Source organism: Megalops cyprinoides, chromosome 10 (genome assembly GCF_013368585.1).
Source record: "Megalops cyprinoides isolate fMegCyp1 chromosome 10, fMegCyp1.pri, whole genome shotgun sequence".
Classification (NCBI taxonomy): domain Eukaryota; kingdom Metazoa; phylum Chordata; class Actinopteri; order Elopiformes; family Megalopidae; genus Megalops; species Megalops cyprinoides.
The window spans coordinates 27,015,197-27,039,074 of NC_050592.1; the positions used below are offsets into that span (position 1 = coordinate 27,015,197).

At 44.1% G+C, this 23,878-nt stretch overlaps 2 protein-coding genes across 2 annotated transcripts; both read left to right on the plus strand.

The window, feature by feature from the left end:
* The first annotated feature begins 918 nt into the window (after positions 1-918).
* Positions 919-5,127, plus strand: rrp15 (ribosomal RNA processing 15 homolog). The gene is made up of 5 exons (XM_036539790.1): positions 919-982; positions 1,754-2,097; positions 2,669-2,766; positions 3,517-3,706; positions 4,911-5,127. Exons 1-5 carry the CDS (start codon positions 934-936, stop codon positions 5,061-5,063), a joined length of 834 nt encoding a protein of 277 aa, XP_036395683.1. The 5' UTR covers positions 919-933; the 3' UTR covers positions 5,064-5,127.
* Positions 5,128-7,129: 2,002 nt separating this feature from the next.
* tgfb2 (transforming growth factor, beta 2) lies at positions 7,130-22,392 on the plus strand. The gene is made up of 7 exons (XM_036539754.1): positions 7,130-8,659; positions 17,847-18,010; positions 19,837-19,969; positions 20,887-20,997; positions 21,462-21,630; positions 21,736-21,889; positions 22,174-22,392. Exons 1-7 carry the CDS (start codon positions 8,314-8,316, stop codon positions 22,330-22,332), a joined length of 1,236 nt encoding a protein of 411 aa, XP_036395647.1. The 5' UTR covers positions 7,130-8,313; the 3' UTR covers positions 22,333-22,392.
* Positions 22,393-23,878: the final 1,486 nt, after the last annotated feature.

The following is a 23,878-nucleotide window of genomic DNA, read 5'->3' on the forward strand; positions in this document are numbered from 1 at the left end:
GTCACAACAGTAGCACTTCTAATGGGATGACAAATGCTCGAGGATCACCATGGCTATGTCCACACATTCCCCTTGAGCTTCTTCTGAACTTCCCCCTCAAAGGCCTTTTGTTTGAAGACGGATGGACTGTTCTGCTCAGCCAACCTAATGTTATAGTGTGAACCTGGCACTGACTTTACCACTATCTGACACTACTACAATTTCACTACAATCACCCTTCATAGTCTGATCTATTATATTCTATTCTCATTGTATGTCCTTTGTCTGTGTTACAGTTTGCTATTGTTCTCTTTGTCTCTTTCATTCAAATCATAAGCATATTTGCACTCAGCTCAGTATGATCATGTCATTCACACACCATGATGCAAATGTTTTAATCCATTTACTCTGCTTTAGTCTCATATTGTTTTTTCTGTTACTGGTCTGTTTCGCTCTTCTGTTTAGTACTGTGGTTAAACGAAATATATATATATATATATCTGTGTGTAATTTATTGAGATACCTCTGTGTTGCACTTGCTAAAAGGTCTCTGAAGGGCATGATACAAAACATAAATCAGATTGATTTATTCATTTATGTTACCTAGTGACATTATCTTCATGACTTCATGACAAGGGTAGTGGTTTGGGTTCGAATGGTTGAGACATTGAAAAAAATGTAATAATGTCTTTGATTTTTCTTTTGTGCACAATCCACAAAAACACTCTGAGTATAAAGTTATAAAAATAAAATAAAATAATAAGTAATAAAAAAAGAAAAAGAAAACGTATTTAAGTGATTCCATTATTTTTGTCTGTGAAGTCATTTAAACAGAACACAGGTCTGTATCTTTTTCCCACAGCATTGTGATAAATATAACGTCGAAGGAACTCGAAGAACGAAGTCGATTTACGGAATGTTTTTGAGGTTACACAGAGAATCATTTCCGGTGAGATGGCGGCGACTGTGGAGGCATCACATGTGAGCGTAGAGGAACACGGAGGTATAAATATATTTCATTTTTGTAAAATACTTTGCCTTATCATGTGTTTGTTTGGTTAGTTTTAGAGACAGCGAGTGTGAGACGTAAGCAGACTGGGCTTTCACTTCAGAGTTAGACTACCGATCTTCAAATTGAGCAGCTGGCTGAGCAGCAAACCGAGCAGCTGAATCGTTGATTATGATGTTAAAGAACAAGCATTACCAGATATTCATTACGGTAAACAAGCTTTGTAGTGAGAATAGCGGGCAAACTAGTTAGGTGGTTAATGTTAGCAGTTAGGTTAGCCTAAGATGATAGCACAGCCAGCTGATAAACTCGCGTGCCCGTTAATTAGCTAACTAACTTAAGTACTATTCAGTCTTCACAGATCTAGCCAATCTGTAGTGGTTGATGTGTCGTACGGTCATTTTAAAAGGGATTGTCAGTGATGTTGATGTTATGACGATGAAGCTATTGTGGTGGTCTGCAACGCTCGTCTGTTCATTGATGCTGTTGGATCACAACATTTGAACTCAGTCCCTTTTGGCAAGATCCTTCAGACTATCTTGAAAGCCATCAAATGACTGTTACTTTTCTCTTGTTAAGGTAACCACAGAATCAAGTGTCGACATTTGTATCCTGAACACTAGAGAAGTTATTCATTTACACACGTGTTTGCCATGTTCTACCTACTTAGCATCCCTGTTTGTAGAGAGGCAGCCTTAGATTCTGAGAGACCTGATTAGTGAGGAGAGAGGCTGAGATGACTTGACCAATGTGATGCTGTTACAGATTCAGGAGAAGAAGAAGAATCCGCTGGTGACAGTGGTCCAGATGCAGAGTCTGACGGAGAGAGCCAAGATGGAGGGAGTGAAGGAGAACAGGAGGAGGATGAAGGAAGTGAAGGAGAAGAGGAGGATGATGGTGGAACTGATGGGGAACAGGAGGAAGATGGAGGCACTGAAGGAGAAAAGAAGAAAGGGGGAGAGAATCCAAATGCAGGGTGGGCTGAAGCCATGGCTAAAATCCTGCAGAAGAAAACTCCAGATAACAAAGCCAGCATCCTGCTGAAGAACAGACAGCTGGAGAAAGAGAAGGAGAAAATGAAAAAGGAGCAACAGGAAAAAAAGAAACAGGTGTGTGTGTGTGTGTGTGTGTGTGTGTGTGTGGAGAGAGAGAGAGAGAAAGCACAATCTTGCGCATTTTAAACAACTGGCTGGTACAGACAAAATGTCAGTCAGATTAGGAGAGGGGTCTGCAGCCCCACTGGCAGCCCGGTTTGTGGCCTCATGCCATGGCCCAAGGGACAGTAAGTGCTTTGTGCCACAGCACCAACAGTAAATTGAAGTGTATATATTACTCATAATAATTAATTGGTTTATAATTGGTCAGTTCATGGTTTACTTTTGGACGTAATATGTGGGGTTGATTGTTTGTCAGTTTAGTGTATATATACATATGTGTGTTTTCTTTTAATTTGTATGGTTATATGTAATTGTTCGCTGCATTGTTCATGGTGTTTGCTTTGGCAACACAGCAATTGTCTGTCATACCATTGAAGCACCTTTGAATTTGAATTTGAGAGGGATGATTGATTGATAGGCAGAGAGAGACCATCATTAGGGTGTTCACCTGCTGTCCCTCTGACATTTCTTGTATATAAACAGGCTGAGTATCAGATGAACCTTCTCCATTTGTGATTGACAGATGGATAAGAAGCGGGCTTGGGAGATGATGTGTCGGGAGAAGCCAGATGTGGTGAAAGACAGAGAGACTGAAAGAAGCCTGCAGAGGATTGCTACCAGGTACAGCACTCCTGTACATTATATACCATACACCTTCATAGACTATATACCTAGCACATATTTACACCACATACATACAATATATACATAACACATATGAGGCATACCTGTGTGAAACGGAATTGCTCTAACAAAGTTCACATTTCCTTTATGTTCACATTTATTCATTTGGCAGACGCTTTTATCCAAAGCGATTTACAAGTGAGGCAGAGTACAGCACAGGCAAAAAACTAAATTTGATTACCACAGCACCAGAAACAGCCACACTCCTCACAAGTCCTAGATATGTAGCTGCATTAGCTGCCCATGGCTTCCATCTATCTACTGCCTTTTAATGATTCACCTTTGTCTAAATAGCACTTGTTAATGAGAGTGGTTTGTATGTGTAACATACAAAAACTGAAGTGGGCAGCTTAACACCCATACACATCTGCAACCTGTATTAGATTTATGCATAACGCATATGGTGTTCGTACTGGATGCTCTGTTTGTTTAATGATTGACAAGAATAATCATCCAGTTACAGAGTATGCAGTCCAGAATGTTGTCTTGTGCTCTGCTCTGAAGATCTGCTGTCTCTACAGAGATGTTGTGAATTGCCATTGCCTGTCTTGCTTTCCTCAAAAATGTAAAATGTACACACAAACACAGTATCTTACAGTGTACTTTCCTTTCTTTTTCTCCCCCATCATCTGCCCTTCCTCCCATCCTCTCCCCCCCCCCCCCGTCCCTTCTCTCTCTCTGTCTCAGAGGTGTGGTGCAGCTCTTCAATGCCGTGCGAAAGCACCAGAAGAATATGGACGAGAAGGTGAAGGAGGTCGGGGGTTCGGAGAGGAAGCGAGCCAAGCTCCTGTCCTCTGTGTCCAAGAATGACTTCATCAACGTGCTGCGAGGGACAGAGGGCACCGCAGAACAAGGGTCCACAGCCGCCAAAAAAACGGTGCGTGCGGTGATGATGCAGTGCATAATGATATCACTGCCTCCTGCTGCATACTGTACCACAGTTTGAGAAACGGTGCTTGGACTGTGCCACAGTTGCTTTGGTCTTAACAGAAGTAGTTTGGAGCCTTTTCCCTGGATTCTACAGGTTCAGTATTTAATCCGCTACTGGAAATCAGCTAATTAGACCGTGAAGGTGCATCTTCAGGAACATTTGAGCTTCTGTGTGTAGTAAGAGTTAAAGTAACAAGGAAAGTACTAGCCGTGCATTTAAAATGATTAAATGCTCATACACTAACAAAAGCGCGTGGTTAAGCTTGGGTATTAAATTCTGCTTAGCTGAATGGTGGTGTTCAATGCTAAAATATGTATTCCTTGCCTTCCCTGGTATCGCCATTACATCTGATGTTTGCAGAGCGTGACGAATGGGTGAAGCTTGACTTAAACCTGTTTATCTACCCTGGGTTTAGAAGATGAGCAAAAAAGCTGTTTCACTGCTGTGTGGAGTGTTTGTTTTGGACTACAGAAAGAGCACCAGAGGCTGCGGGCCTCTGCTCCCTCTGGTGTGGTTGTTCTTGGCCCAGTTTAGTTCTTTTGGAAGTGAATTTTTGGGAAGGGTGTAGTCTCTCTGCTTGTCCATGTGGTGGTGCTGGTGTGTCAAGGATGCAAAGTGAGAATCGCCTTGTGTGTTGGGGCAAGGGGTCATCTGAATGTAGCGTTATTGTAAAAAAAACATTGATATCTTAAGGGATGTTTGAACTAAATATATACTTATCAAATTTTTTCATTCATTTTATAATTCAAAGTTCAATTTTACGTTTGCATATTTGCAGAATTGGGTTCAGCAATTGCTGTGGCATCACATTGTTTTTCGGTCCTCCACTCTTTGGTGGTGCTGTTGGCACAGTTGCTGCTTATCTGCTAACTTAAGCTCACCCCAGTAGGGTCTTTGACTCCTCCTGAGGTAAAAAAAAAACAAAAAAGTTGCGGTGTTTAAAAAGCAGATAAATGTATTCACTATGTTGAATCAACTATCCAGGAAGACTTGCTACAGTTAATCTCCACGCAGCGAGTTGTTAGTCCCATTTATATAGTAACAGAAATCAAGTGTATGTGGAATATATGGTGGAGTAAGCTTGGTATAGCAGTAGGCACTATTCTTATGTGTTGATAGATTTTTGTAACCGTATGTGTGTGCTGTACAGGTCGACAAGGGCTCGGAGGGGACGCCTGCATGGAGCGTTCTGAAGGAGGACTTCATGATGGGGGCCTCGATGAAGGACTGGGACAAGGAGAGCGAGGAGGAGGCAGGAGAGGAGCGAGGAGGGGCAGGGGACTACAGCAGCGATTCGGACTGAAATGTCACACGCGTGTGTGTGAGGGAGTGTGTTTATGTGAGAGTGACTGTCTTTCTGGGAATTAAGAAGGACACGCTCTCATTCCTGATATCCTCACCTCCAGAGAGCCCTGCTCATAAAGTCTGGAGTTTCTGGAACTTCAGTATCGGGGAGAAAATGATCCACTCAGGTGCCTCATCAGATCTGTACTTCAGTATATTCAGTAATATGTATATTGAACATATGTATACCAAGTCCAGCCAGTTAGGGTTCTGTGTGTGGAATAGACTGTTCTTTTTTTCATCACGTGCTTATTTGTTTATGTCAAAAAATGTTCCTCTAACGTGTCATGAAATAACGTTTGCAGACTCTTATGTGTGTGTGTGAGAGAGAGGGCGAAAGATATATGTGTGTGCGTGAGAGAGTCTGCATGTGTGTTTGGGGGACTGGGGAGGAAGGTATAGAATTCCAGATAAAGTCCTTGCATGCACTCAGTCAAATGTTCTAAGCAGACAGGTGTTGGGAATAGACTGCAGTGTTTTACTTTCGTATCTTACTTCCTGACAGGGGGCAGAGCTAGAGAGAGAGGGGCGGGCTGTAGTGCATCACACCAGCTGTGTGTGGAGATGCGCACTCTTCACCGAGCTCAGAGTCTGCTCAGAATTCTGAATGTTGTCAACAACGCAGAACATTCTTTTTTGACAGTGATTTGCTTCATCTGCTTATTTCTCATTCTACGAGTAAACCGCCATCAGCAGCTGTACAAGAAAAACCTTGTTTGGCAAGGCTCTTGAGGGAAACCAGTAGTGTTGGGCTGACTAAATGGATGGGTTCGCAGAATGTGTGATGTAAATGGGGTCAATAAAAACAGCTTCATGTTTTGGTTACATTTGGATTTTATTAATTGCGGGTGTGACCCTCTACATTTTACATTTTGTCACTTCTAAGACACTCCTATCCAGAGTGACTTACAACGCATGCACACCACTTTACTGAAGGGGGTATAGTAACCGAAGAGCAAGGCTGTCCTCTTTACAGGGCGTGTCGGGTGAGAGCGGGGAGACCGGAGCGCGTCGGGTGAGGGCGGGCGGACTCTGACAGGCCGCGCTCTCCGCAAGCGGGAGAGGTTTTTCCGACCCGTGGCCGCGCAGCACTTGCTCTCTCCAGAACATCTGTCAGTGTGGGAATTGATTTAGTGACAACATCTGCGCTCCAGCAGAGGGGCAGCGGCGGAGTGTTTTCTGAGAGCTCGTCACAGCTGAGAGACAGCAGGGGGAAAAAACTGTTGGCCACGGATGAAAAATGTCGGGATTTTCTCGGGAGCAAAAACGTAAATCAGGCCCCCGCCGCCCGGGGCGTTCGGACTCTGGGTAAAGTAGGACCACATGGCATCACATCCGAGACGCACTCTCCGGTCGCCCTGCGTGTGTTCAGAGTTAATTGCACATCCTTAATGTGCGCTGCGCGGGCTTCATATCTCCCAGCATGTGCTCGGTGTTAATCTCATCCTCAGCGTGTGTTCAGTGTGCGCGACTTCCTCAGCACGTGTTCAGTATTCCTCTCACATCTGCGGCACGTCTTCAATGTTAATTTCACATCCTCGGCGTGTGTTCTGGCTTACAAAACATGACTGATACGCACCAATCTGGGAAACGGCTCAAAAAAGATTATTTAATGTCACTTAATTGTTTAACACTGCAGTCAGGTTTTTAAAGTCAAGCTTTGGAATGATAAATTCCACAATGGGCACACTATAGGCGTTGTTAAACCATCAAGAAGATATACCGTTTTGAAGTTTCATTGACATTTGATATGTGTTTAAATAAAAACTTTCCTAAGAACAGAAATGGTCATACAATCTCTTTGGGAAATGGAGTCTTCATCTGGAACACATTTTGCAAAGCTCTAGATGGAGCACTTAAGTTCTTACACAACAAACACAAAAAGTGTGAGACCCCCACAGTTTGAGTTCATGGCTAACCCAAATTATCATTTCAAATCCTTACTAAAACGATCAAATATTTATCAATTTATTTCACTGCGATTAAGAGGTTATGTATTTTCTGTGACAGAATTCTGGGCTGGTAAGATACAACAAAATAAAACATGCGTTTGTGATTTCACGTGATTCCAATGTGTTGCACCACGGACTGAAACGATCCAGCCAGCGCTAGGACCCCGGTGCTGTGTTTTGAGTCGTTACCCTGCTGTACTGTCTTGGCTGGCACGCCGAGCGCTTATATTCATAATAGATTGCCCGTTGACCCAAACTTGTAGGACCCGCTCTGTCAGACCGATGACCAACAACGTCACTTTGTAGGGGGTAAAGCACGTGGTGAAGAAGTCCTTTATAAACCTCTCTTCTCTTTGGTGATGTTATCTCCTGGCTGGCGCTTGCTCAGAGGGACAGAGAACTTGAGATTTGTCTGCACCGGGAGGGGATGGAGGAACGCTTTAACTGATATTGAACTGAACGAAATGAACATTTCTCTAACGTGCTCTGGGTTTTTCTTCTTGTCTTCCCCACAGTAAACAACGCCACTAGCTATCCCGCGGCGCGTTTATTACGTTGTCGCGTTGAGACGCGTACAAAGTTAGTTTGACAGGAGCGCTGTCTGTTAGGAAGAGCGATGCAAATCTAACTTAGGGCTGCTAAAGGCGGACTTGTGTTGTGCGAGGAGTCGCCGCAGTTGGAAAGGCTTTCAGTTCTCTGATGCGGTGAAGGTGTGCGCGGAGCCGTAGACAACGCGTCTGAGCTGTTAAACAGGGGGATTGGTAAATCGCTGGTTTAGCTTCCAGTTCTGACAGTGTTTGATGCGAATTCGAAGGCAGTATTTCTGGATTCTAGCATTGCAATATTTGTAACTAGGTGTACAATGTAATGGTATTTATTATAAACGTGCTAAGTGTCTGGAATGTAGATCAAACCTTGCGTCTGCTCTGCTCGGATAACGGATTTTACAGTTCAAGTAAATGTCTTTCAGGTTGGCTATGTGAATGGACTTTCAAGTTCAACTCCAAGTAGTGCTGCAGCTGTAACAGAGTGGGAAAGTACTGCATAAAACATCGAAAGATACGTCTCAATTAAAATATATCGCTAGCTAAAGTACGTCCGAGGTGTCACAATCGAAATAATTTCTAACAGAACACTGATTCGTAGAAATGTATGTATTCAGTCTTATTTAAGCACGGCATATGCACGCAAGATTCGCCGTTTTTTTTCCGCGAAATAACCAGAGCGCCGCAGCAATACGAAGTCTGATTTACCGAGATGAACTTCTACGTCTTGAGCGTCTTCCTGACCTTGGATCTGGCCGCGGCGGCTGCGGGTCTGTCCACATGCAGCACGCTGGACATGGAGCAGTTCACGAAGAAGCGCATCGAGGCGATCCGCGGGCAGATCCTGAGCAAGCTGAAGCTGGCGAGCCCGCCGGAGCGCTTCACCGAGCGCGAGGAGGTGTCGCGGGAGATCATCGCCATCTACAACAGCACGCGCGACCTGCTGCAGGAGAAGGCGAACGAGCGCGCGGCGACCTGCGAGCGGCAGCGGAGCGAGGAGGAGTACTACGCCAAGGAGGTGCACCGGATCGACATGCAGCCCTTCCACCCGTCTGAAAGTAAGACTTGTTAAGTGCGTCCGTCCGCTGCATCCGTCTACTCAATTTATCTGCAACTTCACCTTTCTGTTGTTTAACTCAAACAAATTTAGCTTCTTACATTTATTTTTTTTTTCAGACATGGCAGGGTCATCAACGCCAATTTAAGATCAATATTAAGTCAATATTTGATATTCCGTAGTGGTAAAATGCTGTGCATTTTTTGGATATTTTGTACACTTGAACATTTTGGTGTCAGGTGTAATGTAAAGCACTGATTCTCAGTCCTGCTCCTGGGGGCCCCTGCTCCGCACGTTTGCCAACTTTCCCTGCTCTACCTACCCGACTGAACTCATCAGTGGCACTTTTGATTAGCTGAGCACACCTGATTTAATCAAGAGCATGTTAATCACACTAATCAGCAAGGAGCAAGGATAGACAGATAGAAGATATGCAGGACAGTGGGCCTCCAGGAGTAGGGTTGAGAAACACTGATGTCAAGCATGGGATCAGTCATCCTACACTCTGACTGGAATGAAGGTAAAGATGCAGTAACATCTTTGTTCATACCACCGTCATATTATTCTGGACTTCTGCAAAGGGTTTCTTCACCATCCTTCACTGTTCTGTAGCTGTGAGGACAGACCGGTCTGCAACAAGGAACTGAGACTTATCTGGTGAAGATCTGGGTTGTAGGAATGTGCTCTGTGTGTTTGCTGTCAGATCCGGTTACAGAGGTCCTGTCTCAGTATAATTATCTGCACTGGGTGTTGTATATCAGATGAATTTGTAAATTTACTCTCGAGTTTCTTGTTGTAAATGTTTTTCTCAGGGCAAGCTGCCACTTGCATGCCTGTGCATGTGTGTTATTGCCTGAATGGCAGAAGTCGTCTGTAAATAAGGAATTCAGACAGGGAGACAGGAGGCACACATACTGTACCAGATTGACATGGGACCACTCTGGTCTATTTGTACCCCCCTGGGCAGACTGAAACATGTGTTAAGTGGGAAGAACAGGGCACTGAACATATAATGCAATAATGCAAATGTAAACTGATGGCCTAGGTAATGAGTGGAAGCGGTTTTGCTCAGGTGTTTTCCACTGTGTGGGGTTGTCTAATGTCTAAAAACTCAGGAAGGATTCCTGAACAGCTTTGACCCACTCAGTAGTCATAGCTAATAAGCCTGATACAGTTAGGGGTTTGTTTTCATGCACTTGTCCTGCTAAGTCACTGATGGTGTTGGATTTGTTGTTGTTATTTAGCATATGGACCATAGTCATCACCCTGCTAGCAAAAGAGAGACCGTTTCTTGTGACAAAAGGAAGTGTGCCAGACCCCATGAGTTTAATATCTGTCTTTGGTACATTCAGGACTTTGTTACGCATAGCAGAACTTTTTTTTAAAAGGGACAAAAGGCACAGCCAAGCAACCTGTATTTGACTCATTGAGGCTTTGCCATTTTCTGCTCAGAACAGCAAAACATCAAAGGCTGTCTGATTAAACAACAAGGTATTTCACAGCCACCCAAGTTTTCAAATAAAAACTGCCACTTTCCTAGTTACATCTCTTTGTACACTTAAATATTGTAGAATTCATTACCATGTAAACATGGTAATATTATGTGAAGTTATGTAGCCATTCACATTGAATTTACCTTTTTTCCTTAGATCAAATGTGAGTATACAGGGTGGAGAGAAATAAATTAGGTGATATTTTATATGCCCCAAGGTATATTTTGAATTAAATATTATCCTTGGCCCTGCCCATAGTATAAATACCCTAAATATGAATAGACTTGGCACAGTGCCAGTTGCAGGCAGGAAGGCATTTATGTGGTATAAATAATACTGAGTCAACAGGCAGAGAAAGGGCAAGATTATTTTTGAAATTCACCCATATTAAAGTTTACTCCTTCTGCTGCTGTCAGTGTTGGAACCTGAGAGGAGAGTTTTAAAAGGAAAAGAAGGAAAAAGGATGTGACTTGTCAGCAGCTATGACAGAGAGCGGGAGGGCGTCTGCACTCTGATTCAGTGTGGGTGTCAGTGTGTTTGGGAGATAATAACACACAGGGTATCAGCTGAGTTTGGGAGCATGCCAGGAAGTTCACACGAGCTGTACCCTGGGGCACAGCAGTCGTGGAACCCACATAGAAATACTAAGGGGTGTTTTTTTTGGGGGGGGGTCAGAAATTTGCAAAGAGCCACAGCATACCAGTAGTTGTAAAACTAGCAACAGCACGCTGTCATGCCTACTGTACAGTACAGTACACTCTATGGAAAATTCCATTAGGAGATAAACTGGTGCCAGGCTTTAGGGCTTTCTGTGGCCAGAGAGCCTCTCTCCTCTGTACCCCCTCCCTCTCCCTTTCCTTCTCTTTCCCTCTCCCCACTTCTCTCTACCCTTCCCCCTCCTCTCTCACCTCACTCCTCTCTCCCCTCGATCCCCCCTTCCCTGCCTTCTCTCAACTCTCCCCACAGTTTGTAGTCATCTTCTGTTATTCCCTGTCAGTGGATGTATGCATGTTTGTTCCTTCATCAAATCTGGTATGTTCAGATGTCACAGTGAAGTCACCAGAGCTCCCTTTACCATGGCCTTTGTTTGATTCAGACAGACAGTCAGTCACACCTGAGTCTGCTACCTGAAAGACAGAATCACACCTGAGTCCCATATACGAGGGACAGAGTCTGATGTAATTAAGAAGTATGGAATTAAAGAATATGAAGCATTACAACATATTCTTGTGCCAGCTCAGTTTAGAATAATCCCATGTTAATGTTTATGTATGTTTCATAAATCTTAACCTTTCCAAGTCTGTGTTTTTGTATATGTATGTGTCCTGCTGTGTATAGCTCCCTTGTGACTGCAGCAATGGCCTTCAAACAGAGGAAATCCCTGTGCATTCATGTATGTGTGTGTGTGTGTGTGTGTGTGTGCGTGTGTTTGTTTGAGAGAGGTACTATATATGAAAGGTAGAAACAATGAACTCCCTGTGCAGAGAGGCAAAAGCATGTATGCACACAAACACACATATTCACAGCTGCCTCACATATACACTGCACACGTACACACCCAGCCCCCCTACCCTCTCACACACACACTTTATTCAGCTAGATGTAGTTGACCTCAGAACCCATGACAGAGTAACTGGCATAACTGGCAGAGTAAGAAGTATTTTTTTTTCCTGCCTCTTTTGAATAGTTTAAATGACTCCTCTAAATTGCCTATTGCCTCTTATGATATATAGCATGGTGCTATTAGAATGGGTCCCTTTCATTGTTTTGAAAATTAAGGACTGGGTGGGTAATTGGTTTGGCATCCTCTCTAATGTTGTGAAACCTGGGTTTGTGAGTTGCTTTGTGTGCTGTACTATTTGTAAACAATAAAATAAGGACAAGGAAAAGCTGGCTGCAATTAACAGTTTAATGTACTTACATGAAATGTTAACAGTAATGTTTTTAGTACATTTTTCATTATCTCACCTTGTAGGAATATGTACAAAGGAAACTTCGAGGTCCAAGGACAGATCCCTGGGGGATACCAGTCTTATCTTTCTTCCGTTTGCTTTTCTATTGACACTCCTCTACATTGTTATATAGCTGAGTAAAATGTAAAGTGATTTAAACTTTCCTTTTTCTTGTAACATACTTGGTCACATACATATTTAGATACCTTGGTGTTAAATGATGGCAGATCTAAACTGGAACCTTTAAGAAAAGCAACACAGTTTACAGAGCTGTTTAAAATCTCACTGTTTACAGAGAAATGTTTTCTAAATATTGAAAGGACTGAGTGCTAGTACATACCTAATTTTTTATTTACACTGAATAAAAAGTAAACAGTTGAAGAGGTGAGCTGCATACCCGCTGTGCAATAATTTTAGAATATCAAGGATCTTGTCAGGTTGTGATGTAGTAAAGTCCCAGTTAAGTCTTACAGAAGGTATGAGGGGGCGTTCATAAAATCAGCTAGTAACTGCATACCAGCATGGAAAATTATGAGGGTGCTACTCCCGCTCAATTTACAAAAGTAGCATCTGCATGGATTCTGTCACACTGCCTTGAGGCTTATGGCAAATCTCACGCCAGAAAGAGCAACCAATAAAATGCAGCATGTAAATTGCATTGTAGACCCTGTATGACGCAACTTGTCAGACATCCTAAAAAGTATCAGATCCTCTTCGAGCAGATCTTGTCTCTTGACGTGATGCACCACACACCACAGCTGCTGTGTTAGCCATTATTCTGTGCACACTACTGTTCGAACTAACTACGATTGGAAAAAGTGCTTTATACACATAGCGATGAACACTTCGTGTCAAATGCATCGCACTAACAAAAATGTTATAATCACAGAAAATATATTCATCTATGTCACCATTTAAAATATAGTGACATTACTATGAGAAATTATAAACAGGCATTCATAAGTATAATTTAGATTTGTTAGGCTGTTATTGTTGCTGTTGGGATGTCATTGCTGTGCTGCTGCATGTTGCAGTTGTGTAATTGTATTTGTGGTGTTGTAGTTTTGTTGCTGTACACACAGTGCTGTAGTTTTGGTGCTGTATTTGTATCGTAACTGTGTTATGGTTATGTATGATAACAGAGGTATGGAGTCTGAGGTGGGTTTTCTCTGATGCAGAACTCTGTATGTGTGAGAGCATGCATGGTGTGCGTGTACCTATGAGTTTGTGTGTATCTTCACTATCTCTCCTCTTTCACCTTACCTCCTTATCCCACTCGTCTCTCTCTATCCCTCACTGATCTCTTTCCTCTTTGATTTGGGCCATAAGCAGAAGGCTGGACTGAGAGAACTCAGAGTCAGAGGGGAAAGTGCCATTAATGTTGAATCACTCACTGAAATCATGCCAGGCCCAGACTCTGTGCCATTTCTGCTTTGGGAGCAGAGTTTCTTAGCGGTGCTTTTTGTAACAGGAGGAGAGTGATGAGAGGGAGAAAGAGTGACTAACAACACAGCACTGTACTCTGGACTGTACAGAAGTACTTCTGATCACATATTATATAATGTAGTGTCCCTAGACAAGGGTGTGATATGGAAATAGAATTAGTTCTGGTTCTCTTTAAAAGTAACTGACAGTAGTCTGGATGTGAGTGACCCCACCCCTGTGTGTGTGTGTGCACGCGTGCATGTGTGCTGAGAGAACCAGTCATGTCTGGTGCCAGGAACATGAAGCCCCTGTACTCTGCATTAGCGTGGCTTGCCATATTGTGGGAGGAGTCCGGTGGTGACGGTCCCTTTGGGGGAGGGGTTGAGTGAAAGCAGTCCCTTTGTGGGAGGAGTCCAGGGGAGACAGGCCCATTTGGGGAGGAGTCACATGGAGACAGACAGCCCTGTGGGAGCGGGTCTTCAAAGCGGCGGTATATTTAGTTCTCAGGGCTTATACACAGTGTTGTTTTTGATTTGCTGTTGGCAGGTGAGTGGCTGGGTGGGGGCGTCTACAGGGAGCAAGACGGCCTGAATTCTCCATCTCACATTTCCTCTCCCGCTTCTCCTTCTTGTCTCTTTCCTTCCTTTTGTCTCCTGGCCTCGTCCTTCTCATCCTCTCATCCCTCTCTCCTGTTGATCATGTCTCAGTGCCTGTTCTGCAGTTGTTTGAACTTGGACCCTCCCTCAACACCTCACTTATTCCCCATCTTTCTCTCCCTTTATCTTTCTACTGTCATCTGTGTGTGTCCCTGGAGGTTGTCTTGGTGTAACAAATGAAGTCTTCCCAACTTTCATATGTGGAACAAGATGCCTGAGAAAGTGAGAAATATATAGCTGAAATAAGAATGTTAAGCACTTTTCTCCACTGACTTGAAGATTCACCATTCGGGTTTGGAAGGTATTCCATGTTCCTGTATTATGTCAATTACATTTGTTTTTATGAAGTGTGACATATGATTTTGAAAACAGCTGAAAACATACAAACTTTGTCACATCTATACTCCCATCTCCAACCTGCCATGTTTCTATAATAAATAACTCCTATGACTGTCACATACTAACCTGTCACACAGTGGTGAAAATATGTGTTTTTTGTTGTTGTTTTCAAATTTGAGTTAAGCTTTTATTTGCCTTAAGGGAAAGGTTTCAAACTTTTTTTTACACCTTAAAAGCAAGTATTTAAACCAGGATCATTGTAGGTTAATGATGTTTTTTGATGTTTTCATAATGTCCAGACTACTTACTATGTAAGACACTGTTTAATTGTGTACCCATTCTAAGAAAAACATGGACTCTATCATGGACTTGAGATTATTTTAGTTGTCCTTTCCTGTGTCCACATGTCACAGAAGCATCACACGGCTGTAGAAGTTATTGGAAGGAGAGTGGCTTTGTAGAACCTGTGTATAGGAAAGGTGTGATTCTGTTGGTTGATTCTGTTCCATAGATTACTTCTGAGAACATGTCTGTGTTCATTCTCCTTCAGGCTGTGTGTGAGCATGTGTTGGGGGGTTCTAACTGAACGAGGGAGCATTGATCACAATCGGTTGTGCACACACAGATACTCTGTTCTGCCTGTGCTGTTGTTAAAGCTGTAAATGGGATGATTTTCTGGATCGTAACAAATATTTCTCAAGGTTTGCGGTCTAACAGAACATCCACAGTAAGCATGTGAACACAGAAAGTACCAGACCCTCCTGTTACCAATCACAGCCTCAAAGCCAAGGAGGTGGAGTGCACAGATGAAACACAGGAGCTGAATATTTGGTCAGATTAAATAGAATCTCTGTGCTTTGTCAGTGACACAACATGCACTTTATCAGTGTGCGACACTGATTCATAGCCAACCACAGGCTGCCCAGCCACATCATACCTGAGATTCCTGAAATCCCATGAAGCCGGAGACCGTATAACCTTTTAATGTTTTGATGAATTATATTGTTTGAACCGTAAAGTATTTTTAGTTAGAAATACTTCAGTAAGTCAATAAAGTTAGTGATTATTAAACAAACTATTCTGAACAATGGTTTTAAGAATAAAGTGATACCTTTTCAATCCTTTAATTGAATGTTATGGACATGTCAGTGGTGTTGACTGTTATCGCCTGTTTTTTTTTTCAGTTCTGACTTTCCTGTGCTATACCCCTCATACTCTTCATCACTTTACACATACTGTGTAAAATGCCAGGCTGACAGCCTCTGAGACTCACCTTTCTTTCAGCTTTTCAAATGTGTGCAAACCACCATTCAGGCTGAACCAAGAAGATGGTTGCAAAACAATTTGTCATGATTGCCAGGACAGTCCTTACTTTCTGTGATCATAACCTTAAATTTATAATTTATACATGTATGTGTGTGTGTGTGTGTGTTCTCCAAGGTCCTGGAGTCTGTGTATACCCACAGCCAGGTCTCAGTGCAGTGCTCTGCACAGGATTTCAGCTCATGCACTGACCCCAGATGACCTTCCATGGCTCTTACAATGCCATATTACTGTATTACCACTGACCCCAGATGGCCTTCCATGCCTTTGATTGTTGGAGCTTGCATTTGGTGCTGTTTTTGCTCATCTCCAACACTTAAATTAAGGATACAATTGTTTTCCTGTCATGAAGCAATTGTTCCATTTGGACTAGTTCCCATGCCATTATCAGGATCGACACCTGGATCTCTTTGGCTGCTGCAGATGAGGCTTATAAGGGAAAGCCAAGCACACAAGTGTTTTATAGGGCAAATACAAATGTGAGAGTGTTCACTGCCGTTTCCAGGCACAAATTGTAGTGTTGGATAATGTATGTTCTATTGTTCTTAAAGTGCGGTCCAATTAGAAACTTAGTTTTCCAATTTAACTGCATACTTTGGGTAAAGACAAATGAATTAGTAGTATGTATTTTGTGCTCTGTACAGTTTTCTGCACTGATATCTTCTAAGGCTCTGTAAGTGCCCCTTGGTGAAAGCTGAATAGACAGTGTATCTCGATAAATCAATCTGTATACATAATTGTGTAATATAGCTAATTGTGAGCAAGCTTGTTGGTCAATTCATGCCATGCTGTTTTGTCAGATGAAGCAGTCAAGCATGTTAAGTAGTTGGTTGTCCTAACGTATAGATGAGGGCTAGATTCATTCTAAAACACATGCAGATATATTTCCCAAAAGCTTGGTCCCCTCTGGGGAGAACTCCAAGAAGTAACGCCACCCGGTGGAGCCACGGTCCACGCCCTCCCCGCTCTGTGTCGTGCGTCTTTTCACGCATCATTCCACCTTCTCTGCGTCATTCTGTCCCACACCGGCAGCCCCAGATATTCTATTAAGGGGCGGGCCTGGGGTCTGGGCCCGTGGATTGCACAACTGAGGGGCTTTTGCATTCAAATACGTAGGTTACATTCCAATGTCGTTAACAATGTCAGTTTCAATTCTGAGACTGTAGCTGCTTTTTAAACACAATTTTTTTTCCACACTAATGTGAAAAGACTGGAGGACTATGCGGGCACCCATTCAGAAAAGTGGTCTGGGCACTCACAGGTCTAGTTATTCGATATATTAAGAATTTGCACTATGGCTTTAAATGCAGACTCCCATCTGTTTTCTTTGTGGGGGTGTTTTTCCACAACAGCCGTTTACCAGAGCATGCTTCTGCGCTACCACAATTAATTTATGGAGGACCACAGTAACTGCTCCATTGAGCTACGCCTGCTGCGCAGGAGACAGGAAGAGAGAAAGTGGCATATGTGACCAATTAAAGGTGGGTTGGGCTGGGGATGTAAACTGGGGTAGTTTTGTGCGTTGTGTGTGTCAGAAATAAAACAGTGGCACCTAATACAATGGGCGAATGCGGGGTGGATGGACTTTGTTTTGTGTTAGACAAGCTTTATAGTTATAATGGTATTAGAAAGATTTTTGTGTGCGCTGCCTTCATTTTGCCACCTGCACAACTAGAGGTACCCAAAACTCACAAACTGTTGTTGTAAGAAATAGCCGCAAATTTGCTCCTCATCCTTGGCCTCTTTGAACTCAGTCTGGGCGTGTAACCAGAGCCAGAGGGTGGGGGATGTAGTCATTAAGGTGTAAATATGGCAGGAAGTGGAGTGGCGAGTGTAGCTATGGTATGAATTAAAGTGGGGCCCGTAAATATGGCAGGAAATAGACTGTAAATATGGCAGGAAATAAAGTAAGGATTGTAAACATGGCAGACATTCTGCTCCCCTCCCAGTCATACATCAGCAGGATCCACATTTTTACGGTATATCCCGTTGTGTTGCAGATGTCATCTCTCCTACACACTACAACCCCTACTTCAGACGGCTCACCTTTGACGTGTCGTCTATGGAGAAGAACGCTTCGAACCTGGTGAAGGCGGAGCTGCGCGTCTTCCGTCTGCAGAACCCGAAGGCTCGCGTGTCTGAGCAGCGGATCGAGCTGTACCAGGTAACTTCGCTAATTCACCACGTCTTCACCTGAAGTCCTTCCATACACCTGATGTGCCTCATTCCACCAGCAACACACCAGTCAGTTAGGGTGTTTTCTAGCTACACACCTGCTACAAGTGCACCATATACACACCTGTTAAACATAACTCTCTACCTACATGCTTTGTACAAAAAACTTTCTCTTCACACCTGCTGCAGGTAACTTATTGCTTATAGACCTGCTATATATAGCTCCACCCACAAGCCTGCAACTGGTCAGCCTCTGTCTACATTTGTGTTGGAAAAAAAAGAAAACAGTGGTCAGTGTAAATGTAATGGGGAGTTGTCAGAAGGGTGTGGGTTCATGTCTATATGAGTGTGATCCAGACCGGCTCACCTATCCTCCCAAACATTGCCAGGACTGACTCTCTACACTGTTTCTGTTTCTCACTGCCTGTGTGTACAAACAGTCCTCTGAGTGATGAAGCAACGCACTAACATGTCCTACAGCTTTTCAGTTTCACACTGAGAGCTCTATCTCTCCAAGCGGGCCAGCCCATAGAAAAAAAGGCTGTTTTAGTTGTGCAGGGAGACTTCAGAGAGAAATACAGCAGTGGTTTAGCACTCTGAATGTGCCAGATGCTGTGTCAAAGCACACTGCGGTTACTCCTGTGCTAACAAGTACCAGGAGGAAATGTCCATGTCAAACGCGTGAGCTAATTCAGAGATGACATGTTTGGTAAATAAAAAAAGAAGAGAGCATTTTTTTCATAAAAACCCGGAGCATGTGTGAGGGAGAAGGGAAAGTCAGTCAGGAAAGCGCATCGTGTTTACGCTCATGTATCACAGACACTCAGTGAGTTCACACATCACAGATGCAGTGAATTCATGTATCACAGACACTCTGTGACTTACGTATCATAGCCTGTGAGTTGTTGTATCACAAACACACTGTGAGCTAATGCTCCAGTGTAATGTGGAGGCCAGTTCTGTTTTTTTCTAACAAGCTCACTTTGTCTCGGTGGGAAGCTCTTCCCTGGGTTCTCCAACAGAGCTCAGCTCATGTTTTACACATTAAGGAAACAACAGCCAATGTAAACACATCCATGAGGAAAGTACAATAACAGCACAGCTGCCAACATCTGCATCTTCCTTACCTGTCACTCACAGAGGGGCAGCTGGAGGGGTGGGGTTTCTCTGAGACCTGTCACTCACAGAGAGGCAGGGGAAGGGGCGGGGTTTCTCTGAGACCTGTCACTCACAGAGAGGCAGGGGAAGGGGCGGGGTTTCTCTGAGACCTGTCTCTCACAGAGGGGTGGGGTTTCTCTGAGACCATCACTCACAGAGGGTCCACTATGTGGAACTGGGATTCTTTGACACCTGTCACTCACATAGGGGTTTCTGGGAACATTGGGGTTAAAAATAGGCATATTTTTAATCCAATGCAAGATAAATGCTGTTGAGGGGGCAATAAATTTATTGGTGAAATAAATGGTTTGGTGAGTCATGTCTGTGTTTCTGCTACTGTCACAGCTGTCATGAAAGTTTTGAAGCTTTTCCAGATGGAATGTCTCTACGCCTCAAAGCCAATGATTCTTCAGTACAGAAGTGAATGAGTTCAACTGGGGCAGACATGATGTAAAACTCATCCTGTCAGTTAATTCGTTCAGCTTCTCTCTCTGCTGTTGGTTCCCTCTCAAAGTAGTGAAGACACAGGTTGCTGATCACCACTTGCTGTTGTGTCTTAAAATGGTGTGTCCTGCACAGAGCATTTACCACAATGGACAAAGAAATTGGACCAATTTGGCCCTCCTGAATACCGACTTGTCTCTCGTTGTGCCACAGATTCTGAGTCACAAAGACCTGACATCCCCGTCACAGAGGTACATCGACAGCAAGGTGGTGCGCACACGCACCGAGGGCGAGTGGCTGTCCTTTGATGTCACAGAGGCTGTCAGTGAATGGCTGCGGCACAGAGGTGAGAGAGAGGGAGGGGTACTGGCACAGAGGGAGGGGCAGTGCAAGGTAAGGAGGGCTATGGGAAGAGTGAGGGAAGAAAGCAGGGGAAGATAGGGAAGGGCATAGGAATGGAGAAGTAGAGTCCAAGGAGAGAGGAGGGGCAGAAGAGAGAGAAGAATGGTCTGAGGAGAGAGAGAGAGAGAGAGGCAGAGGAGGGAGAAGGAGGGACGGAGAAGAGAGAGGAGGGGGGGAAGTGGAGGATAGGAACGGGCAGGGGGAAAAGAGAGGGAGAGACCAGGGGGGTAGAGAGGAAGGGGAAAGAGGAGAAAGAGGGGTAGGGGAGAGAGTACTGGCTCCTAAAAGAAGAACCGATACGTTTTCACTGATGGGACAGGTGCAGAAGAGACAGAGGTGCATTCCCTCCTATACTGAGAACCTCTAAAGAATAAGAGAACATTTCTTACTGAAAATTCACTTCCTCATCACTAATTTCTTCCAAGTGACAGATAAGGGAAAAACTCTCCGTCCTCCTAGGAGAGGGAAAAACATCAGCGTTGGCTGCACACTGTGTTTTGGCATGTCACAGCCTGAGACACTGAGCAGCCATAAACAGGGATTTAAAGTGGGAATGCCTTCATTTCCACTGTCAGTGTTACTGTGTGTGTGTTTTTTGTTTCATGGATGGTTGTTTTTTGCGTTTTACATGTATGTTCATGTTTGTTGGATCACCGTTGCTTTGGCAGTATCGTATTGTAAATTGCCGTGCCAGTAAAGCCAACCAAATTGAATTAAGCTGAACCAAGTAAAGGATTAGTGATATCTGTTTGGGTAATAAGCATGTTAGCTCGTGATGTTTGTTGGTGAGGAATGAGCGATGTCTGTCTGGCGCGGCCCCAGGCACCCGCAGATTCTCAGTACTCTCCTGTTTTGCACCAGACAGAAACCACGGATTCAAGATCAGCCTCCACTGTCCCTGCTGCACGTTCGTCCCGTCGAACAATTACATCATCCCCAACAAGAGCGAGGAGCTGGAGACCCGGTTCGCAGGTAACTCTCCTGCATCTCTGTGTTTGCTTATTGGCAGCATTATGTGATAGACAGCAGTGTGGTCCAGTGGTAAGGAGCAGGGCTTGTAACCATAGGGCTGCTGGTTTGATTCCCCACTAGGGCACTGCTGTTGTACCCTTGGGCAAGGTACTTAACCTACGATTGCCTCAGTAAATATCCAGCTATGTAAATGGATAAAATATTAACCTATTGTATCTAAGTCACTCTGAATAAGAGCATCTGCTAAATGACAGTAATGTAATGTAATGTAATGATAGCTTGTGTGTGATCAACTTGAATGGATACACTTATGTTCTTTTGTGTTGGAAGTCTCTCTGGGTTAGAGCATCTACTAAATGAATGTAATGTAATGTAATGGTCAGTCACCGTAGCTGACGGATGTGCATGTGTGGTAGTATGGCTGGTATAGGTGATGGTTCTGTGTGTGTGTGTGTGATTGGCAGGCATAGATGACAGCTTCCTGAATGGTGGGGATGTGAAATCATTCAAGAGGCGCCGTGCCACCGGGCCGACTCCCCACCTGCTGCTAATGCTGCTGCCCTCCTATCGCCTGGAGACACAGCACAAGAGTCACCGACAGAAACGCGCTGTGGACACGGCCTTCTGCTCCAGGTGACCTGTCCTGCACAGACTGCCCCCTCCACGTCCCCCACGCCCTCTGCACCCCCTTTCCTCCCAGCCTCCTCTCACCCCCTGTGCTGGTGTGTGGCCCCACAGGAACATGCAGGAGTCCTGCTGTTTGCGGTCGCTCTACATCGACTTCAGGAAGGACCTGGGCTGGCGCTGGATCCATGAGCCCAGAGGTTACCATGCCAACTTCTGCGCAGGAGCGTGTCCGTATCTGTGGAGCGCAGACACACAACACAGCAAGGTGAGAGGGGCCTGTTGTAGCAGCAGCGTGGAGCAGTGGACAGAATAGCAGTATGGAGCAGTGGTCAGGGCAGCAGTGTGGAGCAGCGGTCAGAGCAGCAGTATGGAGCAGCAGTCAGGGCAGCAGTGTGGAGCAGTGGTCAGGGCAGCAGTGTGGAGCAGTGGACAGAACAGCAGTGTGGAGCAGTGGTCAGAGCAGCAGGAGGGAGCAGTGGTCAGGGCACTGTTGTGAGTGATTATGTGAAGTGTGTGGGTGATGATGTGTTCTCTTGTCCTGCCCCTCAGGTCCTGGGTCTGTACAACACCATCAACCCCGAGGCCTCAGCCTCTCCCTGCTGTGTGTCCCAGGACCTGGAGCCCCTCACTATACTCTACTATATTGGCAAGAGCCCCAAGATCGAGCAGCTCTCCAACATGATTGTCAAGTCCTGCAAGTGCAGCTAGGAACACAAACATACACATATACATTCACAAGCACACACACACACACACACTCCCACCGTATATACACACACTCTCTCATTAAAACAGACAGACACACACACACGTACACACACACACACACACACCCTCTCTCTGTCTCATCGTCTCTATCTCTCTCTCGCTCTCTCCCTCCCTCTCTCACTCACATTCTCGCTCTCTCTCTCTCTCTCTCTCTCTCTCTCTCTCTCTCACTCTCTCTCTCTCTCACACACAAACACACACACACACACACACACACACACACACACACACACACACACAGTGGGAGCTGTGTATCTAGTACAGGTGGCTATGAAACAGCTCTGTCAGCTCGCCTCGCCTCACACACTCATCCCACCATGAGAGAAATATGGAAAACACTGGAAGAGTATAATAATATAAGAGTATAATAAGTGTCAATATGTGAAATCAGGAGAAGGAACACAGTTCCCTGATCTCAGTGTCCAAATCAAGCCAGTAACTCTGGTTGTAGTTTTGCATCTTTGGAACAATTTGAATTTTACCTTGTTTTTTGTTTTTAAAACTTGTGATATTATTTAAAACTCATTGTGCCTTGCACTGGCAGCAGCGGGTAGCATGTTTACAATCTACTCCATGATAATCACCCCATTATAACAGTCGCGGTAGGAGCTGAGAGACAGAACCGGAGAGACAGACAGGTGAACGCATGCAGAGAGCAACAGACATAGGGCAGACAGGAAGCCATTCTGAGACAGGCAGAGAAAGACACACACAGACATAGAGACAGGCCGATAGACAAACAGATGGAGAGAGTCTCTCTTTGGTTGCATGGACTATCTGACATGTGCTTCTGTGTGACAGTTAATCTGACACCAGTATTTTAACACCCAACTTTGAAGCACATCTTTAGTTTCAAGTGTTACAGAGCTTTCTCTCCCAGCCAGTTCTGTACTAGTGCAACTCTTTATTGTGGTGCTTTTTTCATGTTTTTTTACATGGTAAACGTCTTACCACAAAAGTAAACACACAACCTAAAAACGCGGAAAACCCAAGTGGTAACTCATGATAGCAATATTCATTTAATTTTATGAAAACTGTTTTCCATGGACCCCCCCTCAGTCTGACATCAAATTCCACAGTTCTTGATTTATAACAGAAATAGAAATATACCTAACATGAGAACATTAATTTGATGATGCAAACGTCATTCAGCCTACCTAGGTTCATCGTTTTACCTGTAGTCTAGTGTGTCTAGCACTGCGTCAAGCCTGTTTTTTAAGGTTCTCTGCTTCCACTACAAATCCTAGTAAACTTTTCTATGCATTAATAACTCTCTGTGTGAGAGAAAGTGTCAGTGTGAAATTTAACTAACACATACATTACATACAGCATACATACATTTCTTGAACATCTGAAGTAAAGTTTTATTTCAGCAGTACGGAAAGTTACACTGGGCACAACATAGTTACAGTACAGGTAACTATAAAGGTACAGGTACAGTTTTTGGAACTAGGGTGTCAGGATAATGTCAGCATAATAAAGTAGT

Excerpts from the sequence above, each read along its gene's own strand:
- rrp15 (XM_036539790.1), top strand. The coding sequence starts at position 934 with ATGGCGGCGACTGTGGAGGCATCACATGTGAGCGTAGAGGAACACGGA. Across the intron at positions 2,098-2,668 it reads AACAGGAAAAAAAGAAACAG|ATGGATAAGAAGCGGGCTTG; the intron begins GTGTGTGTGTGT and ends TGTGATTGACAG. Across the intron at positions 3,707-4,910 it reads CCACAGCCGCCAAAAAAACG|GTCGACAAGGGCTCGGAGGG; the intron begins GTGCGTGCGGTG and ends TGTGCTGTACAG.
- tgfb2 (XM_036539754.1), top strand. The coding sequence starts at position 8,314 with ATGAACTTCTACGTCTTGAGCGTCTTCCTGACCTTGGATCTGGCCGCG. Across the intron at positions 20,998-21,461 it reads GCTGGAGACCCGGTTCGCAG|GCATAGATGACAGCTTCCTG; the intron begins GTAACTCTCCTG and ends TGTGATTGGCAG. Across the intron at positions 21,890-22,173 it reads CAGACACACAACACAGCAAG|GTCCTGGGTCTGTACAACAC; the intron begins GTGAGAGGGGCC and ends CCTGCCCCTCAG.